Source organism: Polistes canadensis, unplaced genomic scaffold, assembly GCF_001313835.1.
Source record: "Polistes canadensis isolate GaletaPanama2010 unplaced genomic scaffold, ASM131383v1 scaffold_79, whole genome shotgun sequence".
Classification (NCBI taxonomy): domain Eukaryota; kingdom Metazoa; phylum Arthropoda; class Insecta; order Hymenoptera; family Vespidae; genus Polistes; species Polistes canadensis.
In genome coordinates this window covers 438,451-463,309 of record NW_014569626.1, presented here as the reverse complement: position 1 = coordinate 463,309, position 24,859 = coordinate 438,451, and the positions used below count along the sequence as shown (strand labels likewise).

Here is a 24,859-nt window from a genome sequence, read left to right as displayed (position 1 = left end):
TTGAAATTTTAATTATTTATAACAGCCCTTGGTAGACCGTTATTTATTGGCTCGGAGAAGCCGAAATACGGGTGAACGTGTTTCCGTTCGAACGATCAGCTTTATGCATCCGAATGCATTTCAGTAAATCATTGCACGTTTGAATGTTAAAGAAAAAATACGGGCGGTTTTGTAAGTACCCTGATAAATAGTATTTAGCATTCGCGATTTCATTGGAGTATAATTTTTTCAAATAGTTAGGAAACTTTTACGACCTATAATATTTACGTAATTCTAATAATACACTGTCAATATATTATCTATTTTATAGAAAAAGTTTGATCGATTCATCTATATAATTAATAAACATTATTACACGTTAAATATCAGTTGCACTGATGTATCTGAAAAAAAAAAGAAAAAATCACGATGATTCTCGTTAGAGATGGATTCGAAGGATATTTAAAATTACCTCACGTTCCTATTAATTATGTTAGAAACTACCTGTTAATAATAATGATTTAAATGTTTCCAATTAAGAATGCGTGAAAACACAATTTGTATGAGAACATGGTGATTCTAGGAGAATCATTTGTAAAACAAGAAAAAAGGGATGAAAACTTGTAGGAAAGTAGATGAAGTTTGGTGGTTGGTAAAAAGAAAGAGGAATAATCACTAGGATTCTTCTTCTTTAGTCGTTCATTCTCCCAAACCTCCCTCCCACCCTTTTTCGATGCTCTTGCTTTCCCACCAACTCGTTTCCTCGTTCACTAGCGTGCGCGCGAATTCAGTCATCGTCGGCTATCTTTTGAAGCGACTACTCTCACCGTTCTTCTCTTCCTTCAGTCGCGTTTCGCGTTTCGTACGAGCTAGTGTAATTTTCCACGTTCTCTTATTTATTATTCTTCATTTCCAATGTTTTTTTCCCCCCTTCATTCACTAAAATTAATAATATCTAAATATTTCTATATATAGATATATATAGAGAGATTTTTTATTTGCTTTACACATATTTATTATTAGAAATTTGGAAACCCTTTGCGTAATCGGTATTACTCTCGTATTTTTTTTGACTAAAGTAACATTTATCGAAATACGCGACTTATATTAACAAAATTAAACAACCACGGCAAAGATTTTATTAAAAGTTATTACAATTTGAATAGAGATGAAAAGAAAAGGGAATGAAAGACTTCTTTTTTTCTTCAATTATAAAAAAGAAAACGTCATTAAACTTGTCTTAGATGATTACTACGAAAAATCTTTTCCTGGCAAAAACTTTTCATAAGAAAATGGAATAAAAAAGTCTCACTTTGAACATCGTTTAGCTCTTTAAAAGAAGTAAACTTCCTTATAGCTCGCATTTCAGCGTCACACGTGGAGAGGGAGGTAGTCTAGACTTATCCTCCGTTCAAACTCGATTTTCGGTTTGTAATTTAGGTTCAAAGTGCTTTGAAATTCTTCGTGGTAAATTATAGAGATAAAGAGACCACAATACCAACTATGTATCTTTTAATCAAACCATTTCCCCTATAATTGCAACTCTAAATTGGAATCTTCCATAGATATCGAGATCGAACATTTCAAAGAAGATTATGTAAATGACTTGGAAAGAAAATAATAATTGCATAATTTCATTGGATGATAAATACGTTCCTTGTTATTTTCTACTGAATCATTTACTCTGCCTTTTTTTGTCATTATTTAATTGACGAGATTGCATATCAATTGGACTGGTTATTCATAAAACGATAACTCGTGGAACGATTCGTAGGATGTTTATTAAACCAGTTCATAAATTCCCATTAATTATTTACATTTATCTTACTTTATATGATATTAATTGAAATTATTCATGATTCTAATGTTTGAAAATACAAGAAAAAAAAATAAAAATAGCAATTAACGTGAAAGATAAATGTGCGGGTTTAGTTTGATTATACGTCAATACAATCGGGTCGTATTAGATTTGCATTGTAGAATGCCTGGTAATCGAGTCTAACACGTATCGCAGATAAGCCGATCGATCCCTTTAAAGTGTTTTAACTCAATACACACACACACGTGAACATATTCATCCTCATAATAAAAATTTGTCCTCGTGTTCTTTAAAAAAGATTATAATATAAGTGTACGTCACACATAGAGTATAAAAGTATTTTCAATTTTATTCTATGATTTTTTAATCGCGAAAGAGAAATATAAAACGAAACAAAGCGTAGTGAAATATTTCCGAATAATAAAAGAATAAAAAACTGTGGATCCGTTTGACCGAAATATTCATCTAGAAAGAGATTGTGGAGGGGATCAAACGGGTTCGATTTCACGTAGATGAAATCACATCCGAAATCACGTTGATTCGTTTTTCTCCATGCCATCGTCTATAGATATTTTATTCCTGGGTTCTTTTTTTTTTTGTCACACCACTCTACTTTTTTTCCCCTGGATTTTCCTATTTTGCCTTGGCGAGGCTGTACAATCGATTCTCGAAGAAGTTTCAGAAAAACAGGTGGCGAGGATATTATCCGATAGATGAGCTAAGGGATTTACGATTCGAGAGCTTAAGATTAACGAGAAAACCGAACTACCCTCCTTCTTCGACATCTTTACCCTCCTCATTTTGTTGTTAATGTTATTCTTTCCTTAGGTTAGATTTTTGTTACCCGGACGAGTGTCCCTCGTTGAAAATTATTTAAAAAAAGTACGACACTGAATTGTTTTTCATCTGGCATGGCCAATTACTATATAGTAAATATATTAAATCCCTTAGGTCTCTTATTTCACATTAAATTTGAAACAATGTTCGAACGGTGCTTTGTTTGCTACTACTCGTGTAATTAATTCTACCTTTATATCGCAACCTGTTGATTTCTTTTTATATTTCATTTGTAATTTTTCTATTATCAACATTCCAATCGAGAAACTATTCTTTTATTATATATTGCCCGACGAGTAATAATCTTTTTTTCTCGGTATATCACTCGATCCCTCATATTTCTATATACAGTTATAACGTTTTCTACCTACGTAAAGAAATTTAAAGGGCAGAAGGGAATCTCCGAGTTTTATACGTATTAGATTTATCTCCTATCAAGTTTGGAACATTACATAGGAAAATATAAAAAAAAAGAAAAGAAATCGCGAGAGAGTGATGGAAGGAATATTTAAAATAAATGGCTCGTAGAATCCCACGTATACCTGGCATGATGTAGATTTTCGATTAAACAAAAACAATGCAGAAAATATATTTACAAAAAGACTGTGTTACATTTGTGTATGTGCGCGCATATATTCATAGAATTATTTGTACGTTTTATTTGAAAGATGCTTCAAAAGAGGATTATTTATTCGAAGAAAGAGGAAAGAAAGGTGTCGCGAACTTTATTATTCAAATCGAATGAAAATGAAGATAAAAGAAGAGTGATCGAGAAAGAATTTTCATGAAGATGTTCGCGAGATTTTTGTCTAATACAAAATTTCAAGGATATACAACACGTTGAAGAATTAATAATTCTGGACAAAATAGAGAAGGAAATAGAAGGGAAAGAAACAAAAAAAGTAAGGAAGGATAGATAGGATCCTACAAAATGTCGGTAGTCGATCAAAACAGAGAGCAAAGAAGTAATCGAAATCAAAGCGATGACATTGTTGTCGATATTGGCAAAAATGCAACCGATGGAATATTTCTAATGCAGGAATACTTCAATATAACTTCTCTGGACGTTAACGCCACCGAGGAGATTGATTCTTTTTATTTTTACGAGGTAAATATTATTAATTATATTACTTATTTGTTGTATAACTAGTTTTCGAGAAGTTCGCCATTGAAATTAATTTGCATGTTGCACGTAACGATATTATACAAAGTTTTATGATAAACACACTACTTATTCATAATTAATTCGTTACACAATTATTCTAACAAATATTTCAAGTAACAATTATTTTCTTTCTCTTAATAAATTCTGTTTGAACAAAGTTTCTTACAAATTTTGAGATAAGCAATGTTAGGGGAGAAGTGGTCAGAAGAAAAAGGAAAAATCCATGATGGTTTTATAAATATATCTTTCAGTCTAAAAAAGGGAGAACTAGTTATTAAGATTATTTGGTGTGTCATCTGAGTGCATTAATGATATAAAATAAAATTAATTGATATTATAACAAAATCAATTGTTTAATCATCGTTTTCAATACCACAATCCAAATAAAATTTAACACTATTCTATTAAAAAGATGAATGGGTTTAAACGGAAAAGTATTTACACGAGAGTATTATCCTTTGATATTCGAATAGAGTATAATACTTCAACACAATATCTTTGAGAAACAATATATCCTTACGTTCCCTGAGACTAAATCCTTCAGTCACACAAGTGATTCCACGATCTCGTTGAAATAATTCGATTAAATAATCAGGAAATACTAAACATAGTCTTGAAAATTTACAATGAATAGAAAAAAAAATCTAAATCGGTTTTATCGATAGTTCATAATAGCGAATATCTCGAACGTTTGATGGAATCCAAAGAGTATCGTAGACCGGTCGGTTGTTACAAAAAAAAGCGTTAGAAATGACTAGTTCTACAATTTATCGTTCTCGAAGTAAATTCCAGGTGCTTTGATCGGCCTCCTTGCAGTAATAATCGTTTCGCGATTGCTCGAGGAATTTATTATGAAAGACTCGTTCGTTAGCTTCACTCTTTGCTGCAAAATCTTGTAACTTTTTTTTTATTATCCCCCCGAGAGAGAGAGAGAGAGAGAGAGAGAGAGAGAGAGAGAGAGAGAGAGAGATTATATTAATAATATATATTTATTTATTTCGACAAAGTTTTTTTAAACACGCGAATAATATTTGAAATATAATTTATTATTATCTGCAATTATATTCTCTAAGAATTATTAAATAAAATATGAAAAATATGAGAACGCGTTCTCCTTACTTTTGCAAGAGGAGTCTCGAGAGAATTTTAACATAAATCTACTTAAATAAAGTGTTCTTTTTCGAAAATCAAGATTCCCAATAATAATCATAAGTATTATCCTAGAGTATCCTAGAAAATCCTTTACCAAAAGTCCTCCTCCTCCTCCTCTTCTATTGTATTTCTTTATGAAAAGAAACTCGTTAAATGGGCTTGTTAAAGAAGATTTCTTCTACGTTAAGTTTTATGTTATAATGAAAAAATCAATTAATGTCGCATCAAAAAATAAGAAGGAAATATTTCGTAGCGGCTGTTGTTGTAAAGAAATGCATAAATCGATCATTTGTTGATTATTTATTAAAACATTGAAGAAAAGATATTTTTTTTAATTTGTCAGTGAATTATAAATTTGATTGTACAAAAGAATAAAAAAGAAAAAATTGGCGAGATAATTCAACTTCCTGCGAAGATAAAAAATGAAATGCAATATTTAATTAAGTTCGTTGATTCGCATCGGTTGTCTATTGATAATGTTTTATAATTAAAATATTAAAAAAGAAAGATTTACTTGATAACAAAATAAATTCGTTGGAGCACACACACGTCTTACTGTTAGCATGGTCCCCGCAAGACTGCGAACGAAGAGAACTTTTGTAAACGGACTTTTTCAATATCGAACTATGTTTATTTGTTTATTCCAACTTTAACGGGAATCCGTAAGTTTAACTCTACTTTTATACACGCGTTTACTTTTTTTCTTAAACACTCGAGATAGATACAGCTCGGTAGTCCTCTTAACACAAATTCGATACGTGTATCGTAAGAATATTATTCTTTTTTAACACGATAAAATTCGCGAACGATATAACGATGTTTATTTAAGTATTATTTGGACAAATATATTATATTATAATTAAATTATAATTTATGATTGTGTGTGTGCGTGCATAAATTTTTATTATGCGTATGTTTTTTTTTTCACGAAGTATTATATTATTTAAACTCTCTCTCTCTCTCTCTGTAACAGTCGTTGATAACGAGAGGCAGACGAAAATCTATGTATGTTAAATACATGTGTTAAATACGTGTTATTTTTGTTAATTATTTAACAGGCTTTTTTAAATCACAAGAAGATTACATTTGATATCATAAAATGTATGAGATTATAATGATGACTTGACGTTCTTATAAAAATGTAATGAATTATTAATTTGTCAAGTTCTACGATCCTTCCAAGTTTAAATTAAATTATTATCGACCTGCGTAGTCACAAAGTTACTGTGACAAGGAATGCATAACGCTGCTTATAAATATATATTCACGCAGTAATATAGAAATAAATGATTTAAAAAAAAACCAAGCTCATATATTGAGTTTTCATTAAATTCAAAGAGTATTCAATGCGTTTATCTTTTTCGCCAAAATAATAATACAATTTTATCTAACTTATTTATCTCTTATAATTAAATTTATGATATAAATACTCTTTAATTTTAAGTAATCATATTTGAAATGAAAAGATTTTGAAAACGCACCGAATATTATAGCCATTATGGATCGATGAGACTTTCACATGGATGACTTGAGTATGGGTTACTAGTAACAAAAACTAGAACACATAGATTGATGCACCTAAAACATAAATTTTTATAATTAATATTTGATTCTTGTAATAATAAATTATGTATGCATTTCTACAGTATTAAATATTCTTAAAAGTAGTGAATTTTTAATTAACTACAACTTTAATAATTATACAAATTTCAAAAGTGCAACAAGTTTGAATACTCTTTTGTATATATATTTGAAATATATGTGAAATTAAATTCTAAAAACCAATTTTAAATAATTAGATTCTATAAATTTAATATTCTTTTTTTATTTGTCATAGAAATGCATGAATTCATATATAAAAATTGTAAATAGGAGTCTGATCGGCAACAACAAAAAAATAATAAAAAAAATAGAAATCATAGCAAATCAATCCAACGAAGATCACCTGAAAAACAAAACAGAAACATATATTAGTTATATGATATTAAATTATTATTCATAATATCTGGAAAAAATAAACTTTGCAATTAACTTGTTAACACGCCTGATAAAAGTGGCGTTTTTTTCCAAAACTTCCTGTGAATAGAAATGACAATAACAACAAAAAAACAAATTGAAGACAATTAGAGACGAGCATAATAAAAGCATGCAAATAAAAATATGAGTCATTTTTTTAAAGGCACACAGAATATGCTGCATCCTTTGAAGAAATGGCTCATCATAAATAGGCCTCTTCAGCCACAATTAAGTGGGGCCTTCTTCGGCATAATGCCTCTTCTTTCTTCGTGCCCTAAACGCTACTGTGAGGCTTTTTCCAAACGCATTTTACAATATATTTCCGAAACAATCGTATAGTTACATTTACTCGAATGCCTCAACAGATATTTGATCTAATCGATGAACCTATTACTAACACTTTGCATTTAAAAAATTAAATAATATCAAACAAAAGCAGGAACTTTGTCATACATCTTATGGTCTTACTTTTTTACTCGACCATTTTTATCTTTTATCTTTACTCTACTTAGAATTTACTATACATATATAACAAATGAAATATTCAATAGGAATTACTAAAGAGCAAAGCGTTAATATACTTAATATTAAKTWAGTATCCAACGTATTCAGVTAYCHTCACWWTTTCGAAAAAAAATTAATTTTTAAGAAAACGCAAAGACTTTTGAATCGTTCGATACTGATTTATATCTCGCGGTACAGAGTATCAGCAATATATGGAAAAAATAAAAGAAATATTTAAATGATAAATGAATCTGAAGGTTGCTGAAACTTTGTATAATATCTCCGGAGAAGAAATTTTCCACTTCTGAGTGGAAATTACAATCGCGCGACTTCTCCGGTCTCTACCTACTTACAAATTAAATAAACATTCACATCTAAGTATGCTACCTGCCTTTATATTGGCACTATTTAAAAAAGAACAAACATACATGCATACCCACCCACTCACTCCACGATCCTCTCACATACCACCAGGGTGCAAAAGCCTAAACTAGAGAGCATGCCCCGGGGCACCTCCGACACCCTAGTTCAAACGCGTGTTTTCTAAACTTATGGGAGTACGTACCAATTGCTGTAATCGTCTACCAAGGCTAGTGATTATTGCATAAATAACTAATGCAAAAATACAAGTATAMACTAGTATATATGCATACTAGTAATATACGAGTATATCAAAGTTTCCACAAATAAATGCAGTAACTCTACTATGCAAAACCGTATAAAAAATGAAAAAAATTAAATATATTTATAATATTATATTATATATTATTTGTATAATATATATATATTATATATATGTAACTTTACAAGTAATATTTTCATTAAACAATAACTTTTATATAAGGATAATTATCGCGAAACGATATACTATGCACACTACCTATTACGTACACACAGGTGCAAAGTACACCGTGCAATCACTAACACAATAGTAGCCGCCAATAAGGGAAAAACTTAAAACTAAACCCATACTAACTGTTTCTCACCCATACGTGTAACACCTGGGCACACCCATAGATGAGAACGCAGAAAGTATGGGGGGAGAAACGGGAGATTAGTTTATTAGAAGCTGAAAATCCTAATCTAAAAATTGTGATTAATAACATATAAAATAGTTCTTTTATAGATCTAAGCGGACTAAGACTCTACAAGTTATATTTGGTTTTGATTTTTGTTTGTAAAAATTTCAGAATTTAAAAATTAAAAAATGTAAGAATTTAAGAATTTAACAAAAGAGAAAAATATTATTATATATATATAGAAAACCTCGGACGACTCCTTTMATTAAGTTGGCTGTTCTAATGAAAGAACTGTGCTTTGAGCCATCACTTAATTGCTAGAATCTATCCGTTCGCGGGTTATGTTACTCTTCTTGTTCATTTATTTTAATAATATTAAAGTATTGATATATCGAAATCGTGATTGATAAACTAATTAAAAAGAAAGCCATATAAAACAATATTACATACTTTTTTAGGTACGAAATCAAATAAATAAATGAAAAATTTTAATATTAATAACTCGAGCAAAAGACGAAGTGTGTAAGAAAGTGCATCATTTTGTTGCACTGTTAAATTAATGAATTAAACCGATTAAACAAGAAGATCCTATCCTGATATAATAAATGCACATAAAATAAATAATAATCTACTATTCATGAGTAATTCCAAAATGAATTACTCATGTGCTCGTCAATAATTTCTTTAAATAATTACAACCAGTAACTCGTGCCGATTCGGACCTTTCATCCTCGACATGATTGAGCACTGGAGGGACTTTAAATTTCGTTGCTCACTACTTAAGAAGTTCTATGGTGGCTCCAAAACACTCGTTCGCGATGTAAGTTGAAATTGAGGAAGGTTGTAAGCGATGTGGGTTGATTTCAGGTAGTCGATAAGGCCAAATTCCATTGATCATCTAAAAAGAATTGAAACGAAATGTTTAATACATTCATTGTAATAACAAGAAAATATTTAATAGCTATAAAATTAATGAATGTATTTACCGATATTCTTCTTCCTATTTATTTTGATTTCTCGTTGATCTTCAGTGATGCACTGACTTTAATACGCGAACAGTCTATGTGACTGTTTTACAATCAAACTTACGAACAAACCCTAACAGCAAGACTGCGTTGCATACAGTCAATTTAAATATATATCTTTCTAAAATTGGTGTCGCGAAACGCGAACGGATTGAAACGAACGAACAAACGGACGATCGGTGCATCTAATTCGCGATTTTCATTTTATTTAAACGATGCAATATTCCCGTCCATTGCCTCGCGCACGATTGCAATGATTGTCTGGAAAAGAAATAGAAACAAAGTTATTATCGTCATTGTTAGAATACAAAAATTGTAGAATCATTAAAAAAAGAATTGTTCTTACCTCGAATCTTCATTGATGATTGCACGATGAGCATCCTGCCCCAGGATCACGGCGTGATGGATGATTCTGCTTCTATCAAAGCTGCAAAGAATACAAAAGAATTAATTCTTAATCCCATTGCCATTAAATAATTGTAAGAATTATTGAAAAAAAATTAAAATAATAAATTTACTTACCCGAACTATTGCTGATCCTTTGCACGACGAGCATCCTGCCCCAGGATCATGGGATGATGAATGATTCTGCTTCTATTAAAGTTGTAAAGAATAGAACAAAATAAATTATTAATCCCATTGCCATTAAATAATTGTAAGAATTATTAAAAAAAAATTTTTTAAATAAATTTACTTACCCGAACCATTGCTGATCCTTTGCACGATGAGCATCCTGCCCCAGGATCACGAGATGATGAATGATTCTGCTTCTATTAAAGTTGTAAAGAATAGAACAAAATAAATTATTAATACCATTGCCATTAAAAAATCGTTGAAATTATTGAAATATTATTTAAACTAAAATACGTAATTATGATTCATTATTATTAAGCATTATAATGTTTTTATTATAGCTTATTTAAATTATATTATAGATATATGATATATTATAATTAATTATAATTATAATTCGCGAAATATGGTACCCCTGGATAATTTCAAAAATCTTAACAAAATGGCAGCAGCGTTAGATATACCGAATACCAATCACATTTTTTTATTTGCGAATATTTTAAGAATACTATAATACACTGACTTATTAACGCGGCCTCATGAAGATCACGTATTTTACTATCGATTTATATATTAGAAGAAATTATTTGTTAGAAAAAACCAACTAATTACTTTTTATTAATTAAAGATACCACAAGATTATTACGATACCACTTAACGAAGGATAAATTCAAAAAGACCGTTGGCCAAGGAAGTCCTTTCCTCCCCCACAAGTAAGCAGCGCCACAGTGGAGCTATCTGGAAACAAAAATTTTTTGCTCAATTAACATGCAAATATATAATGCAAAAAGATTATATGAAATAAATCAAAAACAATCTTAATATCCGATGTTGTTAAGAGAGAAAGAGATAGATAATTAATTTTTAATTAATTAACTAAAATATTGTACCTCTGCACACTTTTGCACTGTATGTAGCGTCCATTTTTAAGTTAGGCAAAAATGAATCGGCAACTATGACCGTTACAACGAGAAGCTAATTTATTTTTGCGAATATCTGTCAAACACAATAATATTATGAATTTATACTGCACTTTTCACAAAGATCACTTGTTTAGCTATCGATTGATATATCACAAGACATTTTTCTCTAAAAAAATACCTTATTACTTTTAATTACGAGGAGAATGAACACCATGACACCACTTAATAAAGGACGAAGTTGAAATGACCGTTGGCTAATGAACGCATACCCTACTATTCTCTGATTGGTGGAGGAAATGCGAATGCATTTCTTGCAAAAAATTATTTATTTCTTAAAGTTTGCATTAAAATATAACTTATAATATAAAATTTGAAAGGAAAAAAATGAAGAAAAATTTTAATTATTAGTTTCGTCTTAATAAATTTACCTTTTTTTCAATAATTAGCTAAAATGTTTTTCCCTCCAAACAAATGCCGTTACATTAGATGTACGTCATTTCCGTCTTTTTAGACAACGTTAATCAAAAAGTAAACCATTTTAAAATAAATATAAAATAATATTCCTGGCATTTTATTTTAATATAATGTAGATTCGTAGGAAATATATATTCTTTCTTCAAAAGAAAAATGCACTAACATGCAGCGAATACATTTATACGTTTTCTAGGAATGATTAATAATAATTTCAATTTTAACATTTAATATATTAAAAATTCTAATGTAACTACATAAATAATATTTATAGAAGATTCCCCAGAGAGATTTTATCTATTTTATTAATAATTAATAATATCCTTGAGCTGAGAAAGATCTCGTACAAAGCTCAACAGAGGAAAACTAAATAAAATACACACATACAAGTTTTTAGACCAAAAACATAAAAATAATTTAATATCTCACATCTTAAGTTTTGTAAATAAACAAGAAAAATATTCAAATTAGAAATAGAGAGTACAAAAAATAAAAGCTTGAATGATTTACATAAATTAATAACTATATTTCTAATTTATTTACAAGATTCTTTTCATTTTACCAGCATTCTATTTAGAAACACAACAAAATTCTAATTTACTATTCTTTATTTCTACTCGTTAATTATAGTCGGCTTGAGGTAAAATTTTTATTATCGAAGGCTGTTTTTTATTGTTAGTTTGTAATATTAGTAGTTTCATCGTAGCTAAGCTTTCAACTTAAGCGCAAGTCGATACCAAACTTCTTCTGATTAAACATGCGGTAGAAAAGAAGATAAGTTTATCTTACTGAACTATATACAGAAACTTTGAAAGATAGACAAACCTTCTTATACGTCTTGTCGAGTGAATTAATCTACATCATCGATTATTATTACAACTCGAAATCTTATCTTATACATTCTTAAGTTCACAATATTCTATAATAAATATTAATTATTAATTATAAATATTAAATTCTCTAACTACACTATACATATATGTCTTTCTGTTTGATAACAAAGCTAACGAGATATTAAACCTGGTCTAACGTTTTTGTTTTCTTTAAGTAATTAACACGAAAGTTAATTACACTCTCGTAATAAAAATGTGAAAAAAATATGTTGAAGAGAATTGTTTACCCGATAAATCGCAAATAAATGGTAGAACGTAGTAATTAGAGTAGTTGAGAAACATGTTTGAGAACAGAGAAAATACAGAGAAATAGTCGAGTTCGATTAACACAATACCCCCTACACAATTAACGAAGTATTCTGTAAAGAAATGAAATTCTTGCAAAGAACTGGCTTGCTGTATAGCTTAAGAATAATTTTATAGTTTCAGGGTGCATTAATTACTCGACAAACGATAAACTAATTTTTTGCTAAATAATTCTAAAGTATATTGTAATACTCATTGGAAGATGGAGGTGTTAATACGTAAATTATATAATTTATAGTAATTTAAAAAGCAAAAGTTATGCCGGATTTTCCGGAACGAATCTAACCACGCGCCTAAATGAATCTATAAAACTATTCTTCTTTCTCGAAAACGCAGTGTGTCATATGCATGCTCGTACAGATTTCGAAACGTGTACATTCATTAAAATTTTTAATTAAAACGCCCATCTCTCTCTTTTTCTTTCTCTTTCAACAGAAAAATCGAAAGGTAAAAAGAAAGAACGTATAACATTATTTGTTAACAATAATGCGTTCTAACAGATTTCCTTTACAAGAAAAAACCTTTATTGTGTGGTTCGCCAAAATAATATAACATGTGATTTTAATAGAAACCTTCGCTTACTACTTATTACATTTCTATCTCATTGCAGATTTCCTATTTCTAGTTTCTATGTTCACTTAAGCAAGAATCCTGTCGCGTTAAAATCTACTTTCCAGTTGTTTGAAATTTCAACAAGTTTCTGAACGTTGCAACCAGACGATTTACACCTTTGGTCGTTTTCAACGTTTCCTCCTTTGGTATCAATTGACGAGTATAAATAATCGATGCATTTTGCTTCGTTACTCTCTCAATTTCTCTCCACAATTCTCTTTCTACTCTTCCTTCGCTCCTTCAATTCTATTTCCTCGTTCGAGTATTCTCTTAACAAATTTATCTTTATGGTACTTGTCGACCATGAAATAAATTTTATGTAATAAAATTAAATTCTACTATGCAAAATATTATTTACTTAATAAAATCATAGAGAGATCAATTTGATTCCTATAACTTCAGAAGGAAATAGGCCAGTCTGTGTGTGGTAAAAAAAAAAAGATTGAAAGAGGAAGGAAGAAAGAGAAGAAGATTAATGTTAGCCAGGAGAGTATTTCATTCGGGCGGAGATTCGTCGATTCGACGATATTTTGTCGTACGATAGCTAGATAATTTAACGTTTGGAAGAAAATACTGTCGCCACAGGCTAGTCCTATACTCCCGAGGGGTGTAATCTGCGTTCGTGGACGTAAATAGGATGTTTTACGATCCCTTTCGATCCCCTTCTTCATCTTCGTCTTTCACACGATGCCTTCAACGATGACGTAGACTGGAGAAGATCAGTGAACTACTCTTACTACCATCATCATCATCAATTCTCGTTTACGTTTTAGCTTATATGTCCTTTCCACAAAGCATGATTCATTTGTACTCGTAGACTCATTATTAAACGTTGAAAATATCCCTCCAAATCTTGATGATAATCACTGAAAACAATAAAAAATATATAAGAAAACGATTCCTTGTACGTCTAAAAATTTGTCATGCATTTTAAAGATTATAAAGTAGGCTGTTTTAAAAAGTACTATAGCAGATTAATCAAATACACAGTATTGTGATTAAGATTGTTCTAATTCGATGCTTTTAGATCAATATACGTTTGTCTTACGTATATAAATCCATACATAGATACATAGATATATGATACGTTGCAATTTCGTAACTACCATCAACGATACGCGTACGATCGTACGTTATAGGTTGTTATTCGTTGAGTGAGTAATGGACGAACTGATTTCTAGTACTCGCTCTAGGAGAGTAATATTATCGTACGAGTTTCCATTCGAGGAGACAGACTGATCTTGTCAGTATTGATTTCTATATAACAGTAAGTAACGAGGTATCTTTTGAAATCATTTCTATCGGTAATATTTCGTGTTTGATTTAACGAATTAAAAAAGAACTTTGATTCGATTATTGAATAACGAAGAGGAGGAGAAAGAGAGAGGAAAGGGTTCTATTCGAAATTCTCGTGAAACGATGAACTTAGTTATCTCTATTGAAAAAAGAAGAGAAAAAATCTACGAGATACAATACAGACAAACTGTACGAAGATAGTATAACAAAACAATTAACGAAGACAATTAATAGATTGGAGTAATTTGCCGAAGTATTTACTTCGTGAAAGTAAAAAAAAGATGAACGAGATTTATCTCAGCTATGTACATCATACATGCATGTGTACATACTATATTTGCCAGAAACTTGCATGAAACGATTTAAGAACTGACTGCTCTTTCTACGAGAGATTATTTTTAAAGAACAGAAATGCTCTTCATACCGGAACACGAAGATGCGTTCTATTTTCACAGCGATTAAGTAAATAAACCGAGGAATACAATTTTTCCAATCTTTTAAAGAACGCGAATACTCTGACTCTGAAAATATATATATATATATATATCTGTATATGAATGCACCTCATGCATATCGCATAAGTCTTGTAATGTTAAATCATAAATTAAATTGAATTTATTCCCTGCTGTATTGCATTTGATTGATTAATATTAAAGAGTAAAATTGACTTATTTACAATGCTAAATCAATAAACTCACACTGTCTATTCATTTATCGTATAAATTAATAATCAAAATAACAAGCCTCCATTTTATTACAATATATATATACGAAAATATAAAATTCTACTTTCTCACACGATCCGACATTCTTTTGCAATAACATTAGAGATATTGACGACCAGAGAAAGAGATAATGAATGGTGGAAATAAATTTTGTCGAGGAAAAAAATTAAAAGAAACAGAGAGAGAGAGAGAGAGAATAATTTTGTCACGAAATGAAAGAAAGAAAAAAAAAATTAAATAAAAACAAGATACTCTTGGTCTCTTTTCGTCGCAATTTCGGGGAGAAGTCGAGCGCGTAATTATCCTACTGATAAATATACAGGTAGGTGGTAGTCGTAGCACATAGCGCATGTGATTTATGAGAATGGCATAGCAATTAAGAAGGGGGCGATATCTTAACTTGAATCGAGTCAAGTATGAGAAGAAGGAGGAGGAGAAGTTGGTTAATAGCACCTTCGTCGTTGCTCACCTACGCAAACAAATCAATTATGTTGAAATGACGACTATCTCTTCCTTCCTTCCTCTCTCTCTCTCTCTATTCCTCTTTCTCTCCTTTTTTTTCTATTTTTCGAGAAGCCTTAAGAAAAGGCGAAAAAAAGAAAAATTGGTGATACGATGACGAGGAGGAAGACGACGAAATAGCGTGCGTTTCGCTTTACGACGGAGAAAATAGATGAGAATCTCGTGGAGGGACGATTGTAATAATTCTCGGTCGTCTCTCAAGTACAACAACACTGGATTTGCCACGAACATTATGTCGCCTATTAATTCTCGACGCCGTGCTTTTCGCTTAGTTGTTCGAGCTTTTTTTTTCTTGAGAAAGACGTCGAGAAACAGAGAGAAGACTTCCTGACGCTCGTGATTTCAATGACTGATTAAAATATCACAGAGAGCACGTCAATCCTTTTGTTTTAAATAAAAAATAATACAATTAATATAAAATGTATTTTGTTATATATATATAAATACACATAAAGTTTTCATAAATATTTACTCACGTATCTTTACCATGATTTTCCACTTTTGCAGACCGAACAATTTACAGTACTGTGGTTACTATTCGCTGTGATCGTTGCTGGTAACACTGCTGTTCTAGCTGGTCTCTTGCTGGGAAAACGTCGAAAATCTCGGATGGATTTTTTCATCAAGCAACTGGCTTTCGCAGGTTAACTAAATCAATTACAAAATATATCTTAGTATATTATTATCATACCAATAGAATTTCATGGGGAAAACGCTTACAAATATATTTCTCTTTAAAATATCACAAAAAAAAAAGAATTAATAACCCGTGAGTTTTAATTGAAACTGTTAAATAGAAATTCATTTCACGCTGGTAAAATTTCTGTTCTTTTTTTTTTTATTAATTCTTCGCTGATCTATATTCGATAAAATATCAAATTAGTTCTTCCGTTGCAAATTAATCTGTCGACTTGAATCTGACATTCTCATTTAACAGTGTACGAATTTGTTTTAAGGATCTTACATTGCTCACCAATTGTTGGTCGTCACTTTTATTCAATTAGAACTTTTATATGAAAGGTAATAAATATGAGAAAATTATGAGGGTAAAGTTAGCCTCTTATAAAAAATAATGATGGTAGGATAACGCTTTAAAAAGTTTTCATAATAATGGAATCTTACTTTGAAAATCAACGATATTCTTGAAATCACTTCTTCATATTATCCTTTTGTTATTCACGAAGAAAGTATAAATATTTCTAACAAGGATAGATCTCTGGTTGGAAGAAGATTCAGTACGGAATATTTCATAGCATGACCTGCAGATATAAAACAAAAAATTTGTAGAATGTACATTTAACAAGTTACCACATGCAAAAGAAACTATAGAAAAACCATTCATTCGTTCGCTTTATATGATTCAATTTGAATGAGAATATAAAGGATATGTTATTCTTGTCATGGCTGTTATGACAAAAATTTCAAAATGTGTCAGAATATTTTTATGATTGACAGTAAGTATAAAAATATATTTGTTTTTCTATGAGAGATTAAAACAGAAAAAAGGGTTTATCACAAAGTAAAACGTTTGCGAAGTGATAGGGAAAGAGTATAAAGAGGATCGTTTCTCTGTCTCTAATTCCCTCCTCGTCGTTTATTTCAAGAATTCGCGTAATGACGTCACCTACATCGGTCTGTATATTTATTCGTTTGGAAATGAAGTGGACGAAACTCGGATAGCAGTTAATAATAACGCATTACGATGAATCATACCACTTCACTATCCATCCATGTTCACAGATCTTTTAGTCGGTTTGATATCAGTTCTGACGGATATAATTTGGAGAACTACAGTCACCTGGCATGCTGGTAACATTGCCTGCAAACTCATCCGGTTTATGCAAGCCGTCGTCACCTATAGTTCTACCTATGTATTGGTTGCATTATCGATCGACAGATACGATGCCATTACTCGACCGATGAACTTTTCAGGAAGTTGTAAGTATATTTTTGTTTGCTGTTATAATAATCGTTAGCATACTAGATGAATAATAATCCGGTCGACGATAAAATTTCATTTGCTACTTCGAATTTCCCTTCATGAGGTTTCTAAAATCTCTTCTACAATTCGTAAATGGAGAACGAAGATTTTCTTCGAATTTACTGCAAGTACTTTGAAACAAATATCGTATATATATACGATATAACATAGAGAAAGTGTCGAGAAGATCCTTTTGTACCTGCAATATATAAAAATAATCGTGAGTTGCGATGTCCGACCATTGTACACAGAGAAATATAACGATAAAGCTCGAGAAGAGAAGTAAATTGCTGGATCGGTAACACCTTGCATTTTCTCCTTTTCTCTCTCACTCTCTATCTTCTCCAAGTAAGATTTTTATGACTTATAAAATACAGAGTTACCTCGGATAAGTAGAAGAAGCTCAAAGATACCTCTTATTTCCTTTTCCCCCTCTCTCCCTCTCTTATACATTTTGAAGTTGTATTCGAAAAAGCCGAGGCAGCAAATGCGTACACACATTTCACGTTATTCTCGAGAGAAAAGCTCACCAAAGAGTGGTGAGCTGGACGAAGAGGCAGACACAGAGGAATAAGAAGAAAAAGCTGTAATTTAAAGGTCGCCAGTCAGTCGCAAGCTTTCCTCTTTTCAGACTTTATATTTACTGTCGACCGAGAAATCATTTCAAACCACGAAGCCGATTTTCAAAAAGATATATATATATATATATACATAGTTTTATGTTAGTATGCGTGCGTATAATATACAGGATGTTTTACCTTTTAAACTTTGTTATTTTCTCTAACGCGATTCTTCTAATCCGTTTTGAAAATCAACAAATTCGTATCGTTTAACATTTTTCGTTTTTTTTTTTCGATGATAAAAATATTCTTTTAACCGGAAAAAATATTTGAACCAAATAATCTCTTGTCAAAATAACTCATAGATTTAATCCGTTCCCTTTTCTATTCTCGCCTCATTTCATCCTGATATTATACCTCGTGCAAATAAACTCTCTCGTGGGAAGAGAAGTAGACACAAATATAAAAAAAAAAAAAAAAAGAGAAAGATACTTTCAATCGTCCAAATAAGAAAACCACTTACGCGTTTACGACTAGAAATACAATGTTAAATACATAAAACAAATGTTCTGAAGTACGAGTATTATTCTCATCAGTTTTACTCTCGTTTCTCTCATTAGCCTTTTCATTCCGTTAATTTAATGCAAAAATATGCAAGAGATAATGCAATTTTTCTGCCAAACTAATTGTAAGTCTAACTCATTGTTACTAAAGATAATAATAATTTATTCTTTAGTAAAAAAAGTTAACGCCAATGTAATTTCCCAGAGATTAAATCGTTTTCGAACCTCTATCAAATCTTTTTCATCTCTATTCCTGTATGTTCTTATAATACAGTTTAATTAAAATGATTTGCTTATTTGTCGTTTCATTTTCAATAAAATTATTTAATTGTCGATAATCGATAAGAATCTCTTCAATTTTTCAACACGATAATAATGTTCTAAAATAATCATTAAATATTATCTATTTAACATAATTTAAACAATGATCGTACAATAAATATTGAAATCAAACCTGATCAAATAAAAATTAAACAGAATTTTACTCCAATTATAGACGTGTTCGAAGTTAATTAGAGAGCAATCCAATATCCAGTGTTCAGAATATTATTTCGATGTTTTTCGTATGAAAAATATTATCGTTTATAGTACCAGTTGGTAAAGATTTGTAAGGTGAAGAATTTGACACACAGGGTGGAGAGCTCGAGTGTTGGTGGTGGTTGCTTGGAGTCTCTCAGCACTCTTCAGCGTTCCCATCATTTTTCTCTACGAGGAGAAACGTATACAAGTATGAGAAAAGAAAATACATGTGCATTTATTCTCTAGTAGATAAAATAATAAAAATATATTGCGATTTTTATTTTTTTTTTTTTTTTAAGGGAATGAAGCAATGCTGGATAGACTTGGGATCACCGATTCAATGGAGGATTTACATGAGTTTGGTGAGCTTTACCCTGTTCATAGCTCCCACCCTTATAATAGGAGGCTGTTATATGGTCATCGTAGCAACGATATGGTCACAAGGAAGCGCATTACGTCAGGGTCCAACTAGGGATACCAGAAGAGCTTCGTCCAGGGGTCTTATACCACGAGCAAAGATCAAAACCGTTAAGATGACCTTCGTCATAGTGTTCGGTAAGTAGTTTCAACTTTTCCCTACTTCGAATAAACGACTAAACTTTTTATTATTATTATCATTGACCAAAAGTTTGACTTTAACGACGAATATCAAGGATTAAATGGAATAAATGGAAAAGTTAACTTGATCGAGCTAGATTATTTCTGAGATTTGTCAATCTATTCTTTCATCACGGAGGCTAGGTGAAAAATCTAATATATAAAATTCTAATGATCGATGGAAATAGGTTTGACAAGAAATATCTGCTTAGTTACGACCGAAATAAAAAGCTCTTGAATGAAATAGAATTTGTGTACGATTAGAGGGGCTCTTTCGAAAGTTGGAGGAAAAGTGACTCGACGAATTCGACAGTAAAAAGCTATAACCCTCTCTCTCCCATGCGACACACTTCCCTATAGATAGCTATATATTCTCCTGCTCGCACGAATATCGTCGAACCGTTTTATTTGCACGGCGTAAAAGACGTGGCCACAAGAAGATAAGCGAGTGTTCTTTTTCTCTCTTCTCAGCATCCATATACGGCTTGGAAAGAAGAGAGCAAAATACGCCTGGAACTTCAATATACAGTGTGTCCGTTGAATATACGATTGTCTCCGGTTACATTGAAGAACATTGAAAAGACAGATGTCGAGGAATATAAATGTGTCTCGTACAAAGTATGAATTTAAAATACAAGAACGTTCTCCGAGTAAGAAAAATATACAATAACGAACAGTAGACGTCGATGATTCGATGAATTTTACAAAATATCGAGAGATCAAGTAGAACAAATCAAAATGAAACATTCGTAACTAATATTTCGATTAATTTGAAAAGATAAAAGATGAAGCAAAAATGTATGTAAAGTTACGAATCACTAGACTTTGTCTAGGACACCCTGTATATCTCGATTTCTAAGGTTCGCGTACATCGTTCAACCTCCACCCCCTTATCTTGCCAGGGACAATTTTACGCGTACGAGAAATCGTTCGGGCTAATCAGATTCGCTTCTTGCGATTGGTCTTTTTGGATGTCTCTTCTTTTCTAGCTGACGACGATACTTTCGCGAAAGGAGGAGTCCAAGGATGGGATCAGTCGATACGACACCCTCGATATTCTCCCAAAGTGAGAAATTTTCCTCTCAAAGAGCGATGATACAGGGTTGATAAATGATAAAGAAACAACAAAATCACTCATCAACTTTTGTCTCCTGGCTCTAGGAAAGAAGAAAAAATACTTCAGAGGAATAAAAGAAAAATGAAAATCTGATGACCTGGCCAGATTTCAAACGTACTTATGAACGCTCGAAACAACAGTACCTACATTTAGCAATCGGATTAAAAGGGAACGAATACAATCAGTTCGTTCAGCGAGAACATTCTTAAAGTGTTTATACAATCGGAATGGCTATCAGGATTCTGAATCACGATCCAAACATGTGGCCATTACAAGAGTTTACTTCTCATTCGCATGTACAATATACTAGATCGATCACTAAAAAAATAATTGGTTTATTATCGTATTATTTTGATCGTTAAAATTGAAGAAAAATTCATTGTCTTACCATACACACCCAATTCTTCTAATTATTTCAGTATTCATACTTTGTTGGAGTCCATACATAATCTTCGATCTCCTACAAGTTTACGGACACGTACCAAAAACCCAGACGAACATCGCAGTAGCTACTTTTATACAAAGTCTAGCGCCATTGAATTCCGCTGCCAATCCCATCATCTATTGTCTTTTTAGCACGCCATTCTGCAAAAATGTACGGTGAGTTAATCGAAATTGCAAATATAATATTAATGTTGTCTTTACAAATTGTAGACAAAAGAATGTTCTATAAAAAGGAATGTTCTAAATTATTAATGAAAATGGTAAAAAATTGTAAAGAGCAACTGTTGCTCGGTAGGAACATGCAGGCGATTTCCTGGGTTTCGGGATGGTGCACTGCAAATCCACATCACTGCTTTGGCACCGGTGGTGCTAAAACCACAAGTACGAGGACGACAGTGACGACGTCCCTGACGGCACATTCATCTCGTAAAAGTGGACCAGGGATGCTGCACTCGACAACTTCGAGGAAGCACGTGATGGTGTCATTGGTTTAAATTGTTTAAAAGATCAACTGAGAGAAAGAGAAATAATATTTCAAACTTTTATTTTTACTTATGTTTCTTTTTCTAACTCTCGAAGAAACTCCCGACAAAATTCTTGAGCAGCCTACCTACTTGCAACCCACCAATCAACCAATTCTTTCGTTTACCCGAGCAAGCAAACTCGGCTTTACTTTAACAATAAATCACTTTAAGGCGTCTTTCATTCTAAAGTAAATACTCCTTTCGATCTCTTTTTACAAAACTCTTCTAAATAACTACTGTTATAAATAATAAATCACACCGAAGCTATCTCATCACAATCAGTGCGATAATTATTATAAATATTACAATTAAAAGATTTTCTTTAACTTACAATATAATAGAAATGTTTTCCATAACAATATTTATTTCGTAATTATTTTTAATTTTGTACCTTTCGATATCTCATCGAGGATATATCGAGAAAAGGTATTTTTCTTTCGCATCGTCATTTAAATTGTCTCTTTGAACGAGTACAGGTTTCGACCTACATTTACGAGCGCTTTAAAGTTGAAATTCTTGGAGAAAGGAAGCTAATGAAGAAAAAAATACAGAGAGGAGAATCATTAAAAAAATAATTGGTTCGCGATTTCTCTCTTTAAAATTAACAACATTTTAATGAACACGATAGAAATAATTTGTAATAATAAAACTGTATTGCTACGTTACTATCATACATTAATACGACCGTCTCTGTTTTACCTTGGCCGTACAATTACAAACGTGCATTTATATTGCTTTTACAAAATTTTGATCCTCGTACGATCACAAAGTTCATTTTTATTCACCCTTCTAAAATCGAAACTTGCTTATTCCAATTCTTTACAATACAAAGATAAAATAATAAATGACGATGTAAATAAATTTAATGTAAGGAGAATGAAATATTGTAGGTAATTAAAAAAAGTATCACGTATACTTAAAGTGAGTGAAACGTAAAATGTCTTGAAAATAAGTACGAGGAAAGGGAATATTTCGCGATTACATGATATCTATCATAAATATAAATATATACAGATAGAAGAAAATCGATTTGATATTTCGCAGCAAACTCGTGGAAATAAGAAATCGACGTTTTCTTCGCTTTTTATACATATATATATGTATGTATCAGTGAAATTCGATGGAAAATAAAATTCTCGAAGGTATATACCAACGTGTACATACACCTATATATTTATATATATAATAAATATAAATTTACATAATAATAAAATAATACTATATGTAAAGAAAATTTCACAGCTTTGTGTCTCTCGATGTATCCCATTATTATACATACATACATACATATTTATTCATAATTTATATATCTCAATTAAAATAATAATTTATTATTATGAATGTAATGGACTTTTCATCGACAATAGCAGAAATTTGTAAATACCATTAAGAGAATAAAATAAATGATCAAACAGAAATATATTTTTTCTCATTTAAAATATTCCCAATGACTTATCATGAATTCATTAAAAGAAATAATAAAATCACGTATTAAATCTCTTTCCCTTTCCTCTTTTATTTTAGAAAGTTCTTTTTGTTTTCCGAATACTTTCAAGCTCGCAAAAAATAAAGGAGAGTTAACATCAAATCGTGTATTCGTTTTCGTCAGTGAAATAAAATTTTATCGCGTTCTTCCATTCTCTTTTACGGCCTAGCACACTCGACAAGCGTGTAAAATCCAATTACTACCATTGATGTCAAGTCAAATAGAAACTGAATTATAGTTTTCGCTTCTCATTTTCTTTCTTATTTTCTTTGACGTAAGATCGTAATTGTGCTAAAATTTTTATAAAGATATCCAGAAAAAATTTCTAAAGAAAAAAAAAGAATAGAACATTTCATTTTTATTGCAAAACATTACCACAATTAATTCAAATGAATATCAATTTCCAAGTACGATTTGAAATTAGCGAGAACAAAAGAAAATGATGATAAATTTCAGATTGTAATGTCCAATTAATAAAATATTAATTTTTTTCACTTTGTGACAATTGTTATTGCATCAATTATCGCTAATATGTAAAAATTTCAAAAAGAGAAGAAAAAAAAAAGAAAAATAGAAATTTCCTTTCCTGCTGCTGAGGAATATCAAGAAATTGGATCTTAGTCAATAAAAATATCAAATTTGCATGAGAAAATCTTGTAGTCGGAAGATATCGATAAAGAGAAGATCCAAGATGTCTTGCTTGAATTGTCGATCGATGGATCGTGGAATGGATCGGACGCTTCATCTAAATACTCCACATTCTTACGATCACTATAATTCTAACATACATTCCCCGAATATTCGTAATCCTTGTACCGAAGTGTACACCACAGGTACGAAGATAATTAATATGTTACATTCATATCTTTTGAGTAATTTCTCAATTCATTTTGACAATTATTCGACTAAGTCTCTTAATTATCATATCGAGTAGAACATCCTAGATAGAAGATAACAAGATCATATTATTGTTTTTAATCTAAAAAATCATTTTATCTATTTACGGAAAATATAAATCTTACCAAAAAGAAAGTCGATATTCAAACAGAGAAGAAGAAAAGTTATCGTCCTTTCAGGAAGTTATACAACAGCTGGGTGGATCACTCCGACGTCGGTGGATTACAGCAAAAGCACGACCGGCACCGATACATCTGGAGAGGCTCGATTTAACTACACTACGATAAATTGTAATAATATTGAGCAACATTCAAATAACGTACAATGAGATAAC

General features: G+C 31.0%; 1 protein-coding gene across 2 annotated transcripts; it reads left to right on the top strand.

The window, feature by feature from the left end:
* The first annotated feature begins 609 nt into the window (after nucleotides 1-609).
* On the top strand, nucleotides 610-23,504 carry LOC106786672 (cardioacceleratory peptide receptor-like). 2 transcript variants are annotated; one of them, XM_014748316.1, is made up of 8 exons: nucleotides 610-853; nucleotides 3,164-3,743; nucleotides 16,345-16,480; nucleotides 17,578-17,775; nucleotides 19,574-19,668; nucleotides 19,760-20,015; nucleotides 21,594-21,774; nucleotides 21,914-23,504. In XM_014748316.1, exons 2-8 carry the CDS (start codon nucleotides 3,567-3,569, stop codon nucleotides 22,110-22,112), a joined length of 1,242 nt encoding a protein of 413 aa, XP_014603802.1. In that variant the 5' UTR covers nucleotides 610-853; nucleotides 3,164-3,566; the 3' UTR covers nucleotides 22,113-23,504. The 2 variants fall into 2 exon arrangements, with proteins under 2 accessions (XP_014603802.1, XP_014603803.1); XM_014748317.1 differs by having other exon boundaries at nucleotides 21,924-22,110.
* Nucleotides 23,505-24,859: the final 1,355 nt, after the last annotated feature.

Bases quoted from the DNA above. Each gene is read 5' to 3' on its own strand.
- LOC106786672 (XM_014748316.1), top strand. From the start codon at position 3,567: ATGTCGGTAGTCGATCAAAACAGAGAGCAAAGAAGTAATCGAAATCAA. The intron at 3,744-16,344 runs GTAAATATTATT...CCACTTTTGCAG, and splicing joins ATTCTTTTTATTTTTACGAG to ACCGAACAATTTACAGTACT. The intron at 17,776-19,573 runs GTAAGTATATTT...TTTGACACACAG, and splicing joins GATGAACTTTTCAGGAAGTT to GGTGGAGAGCTCGAGTGTTG.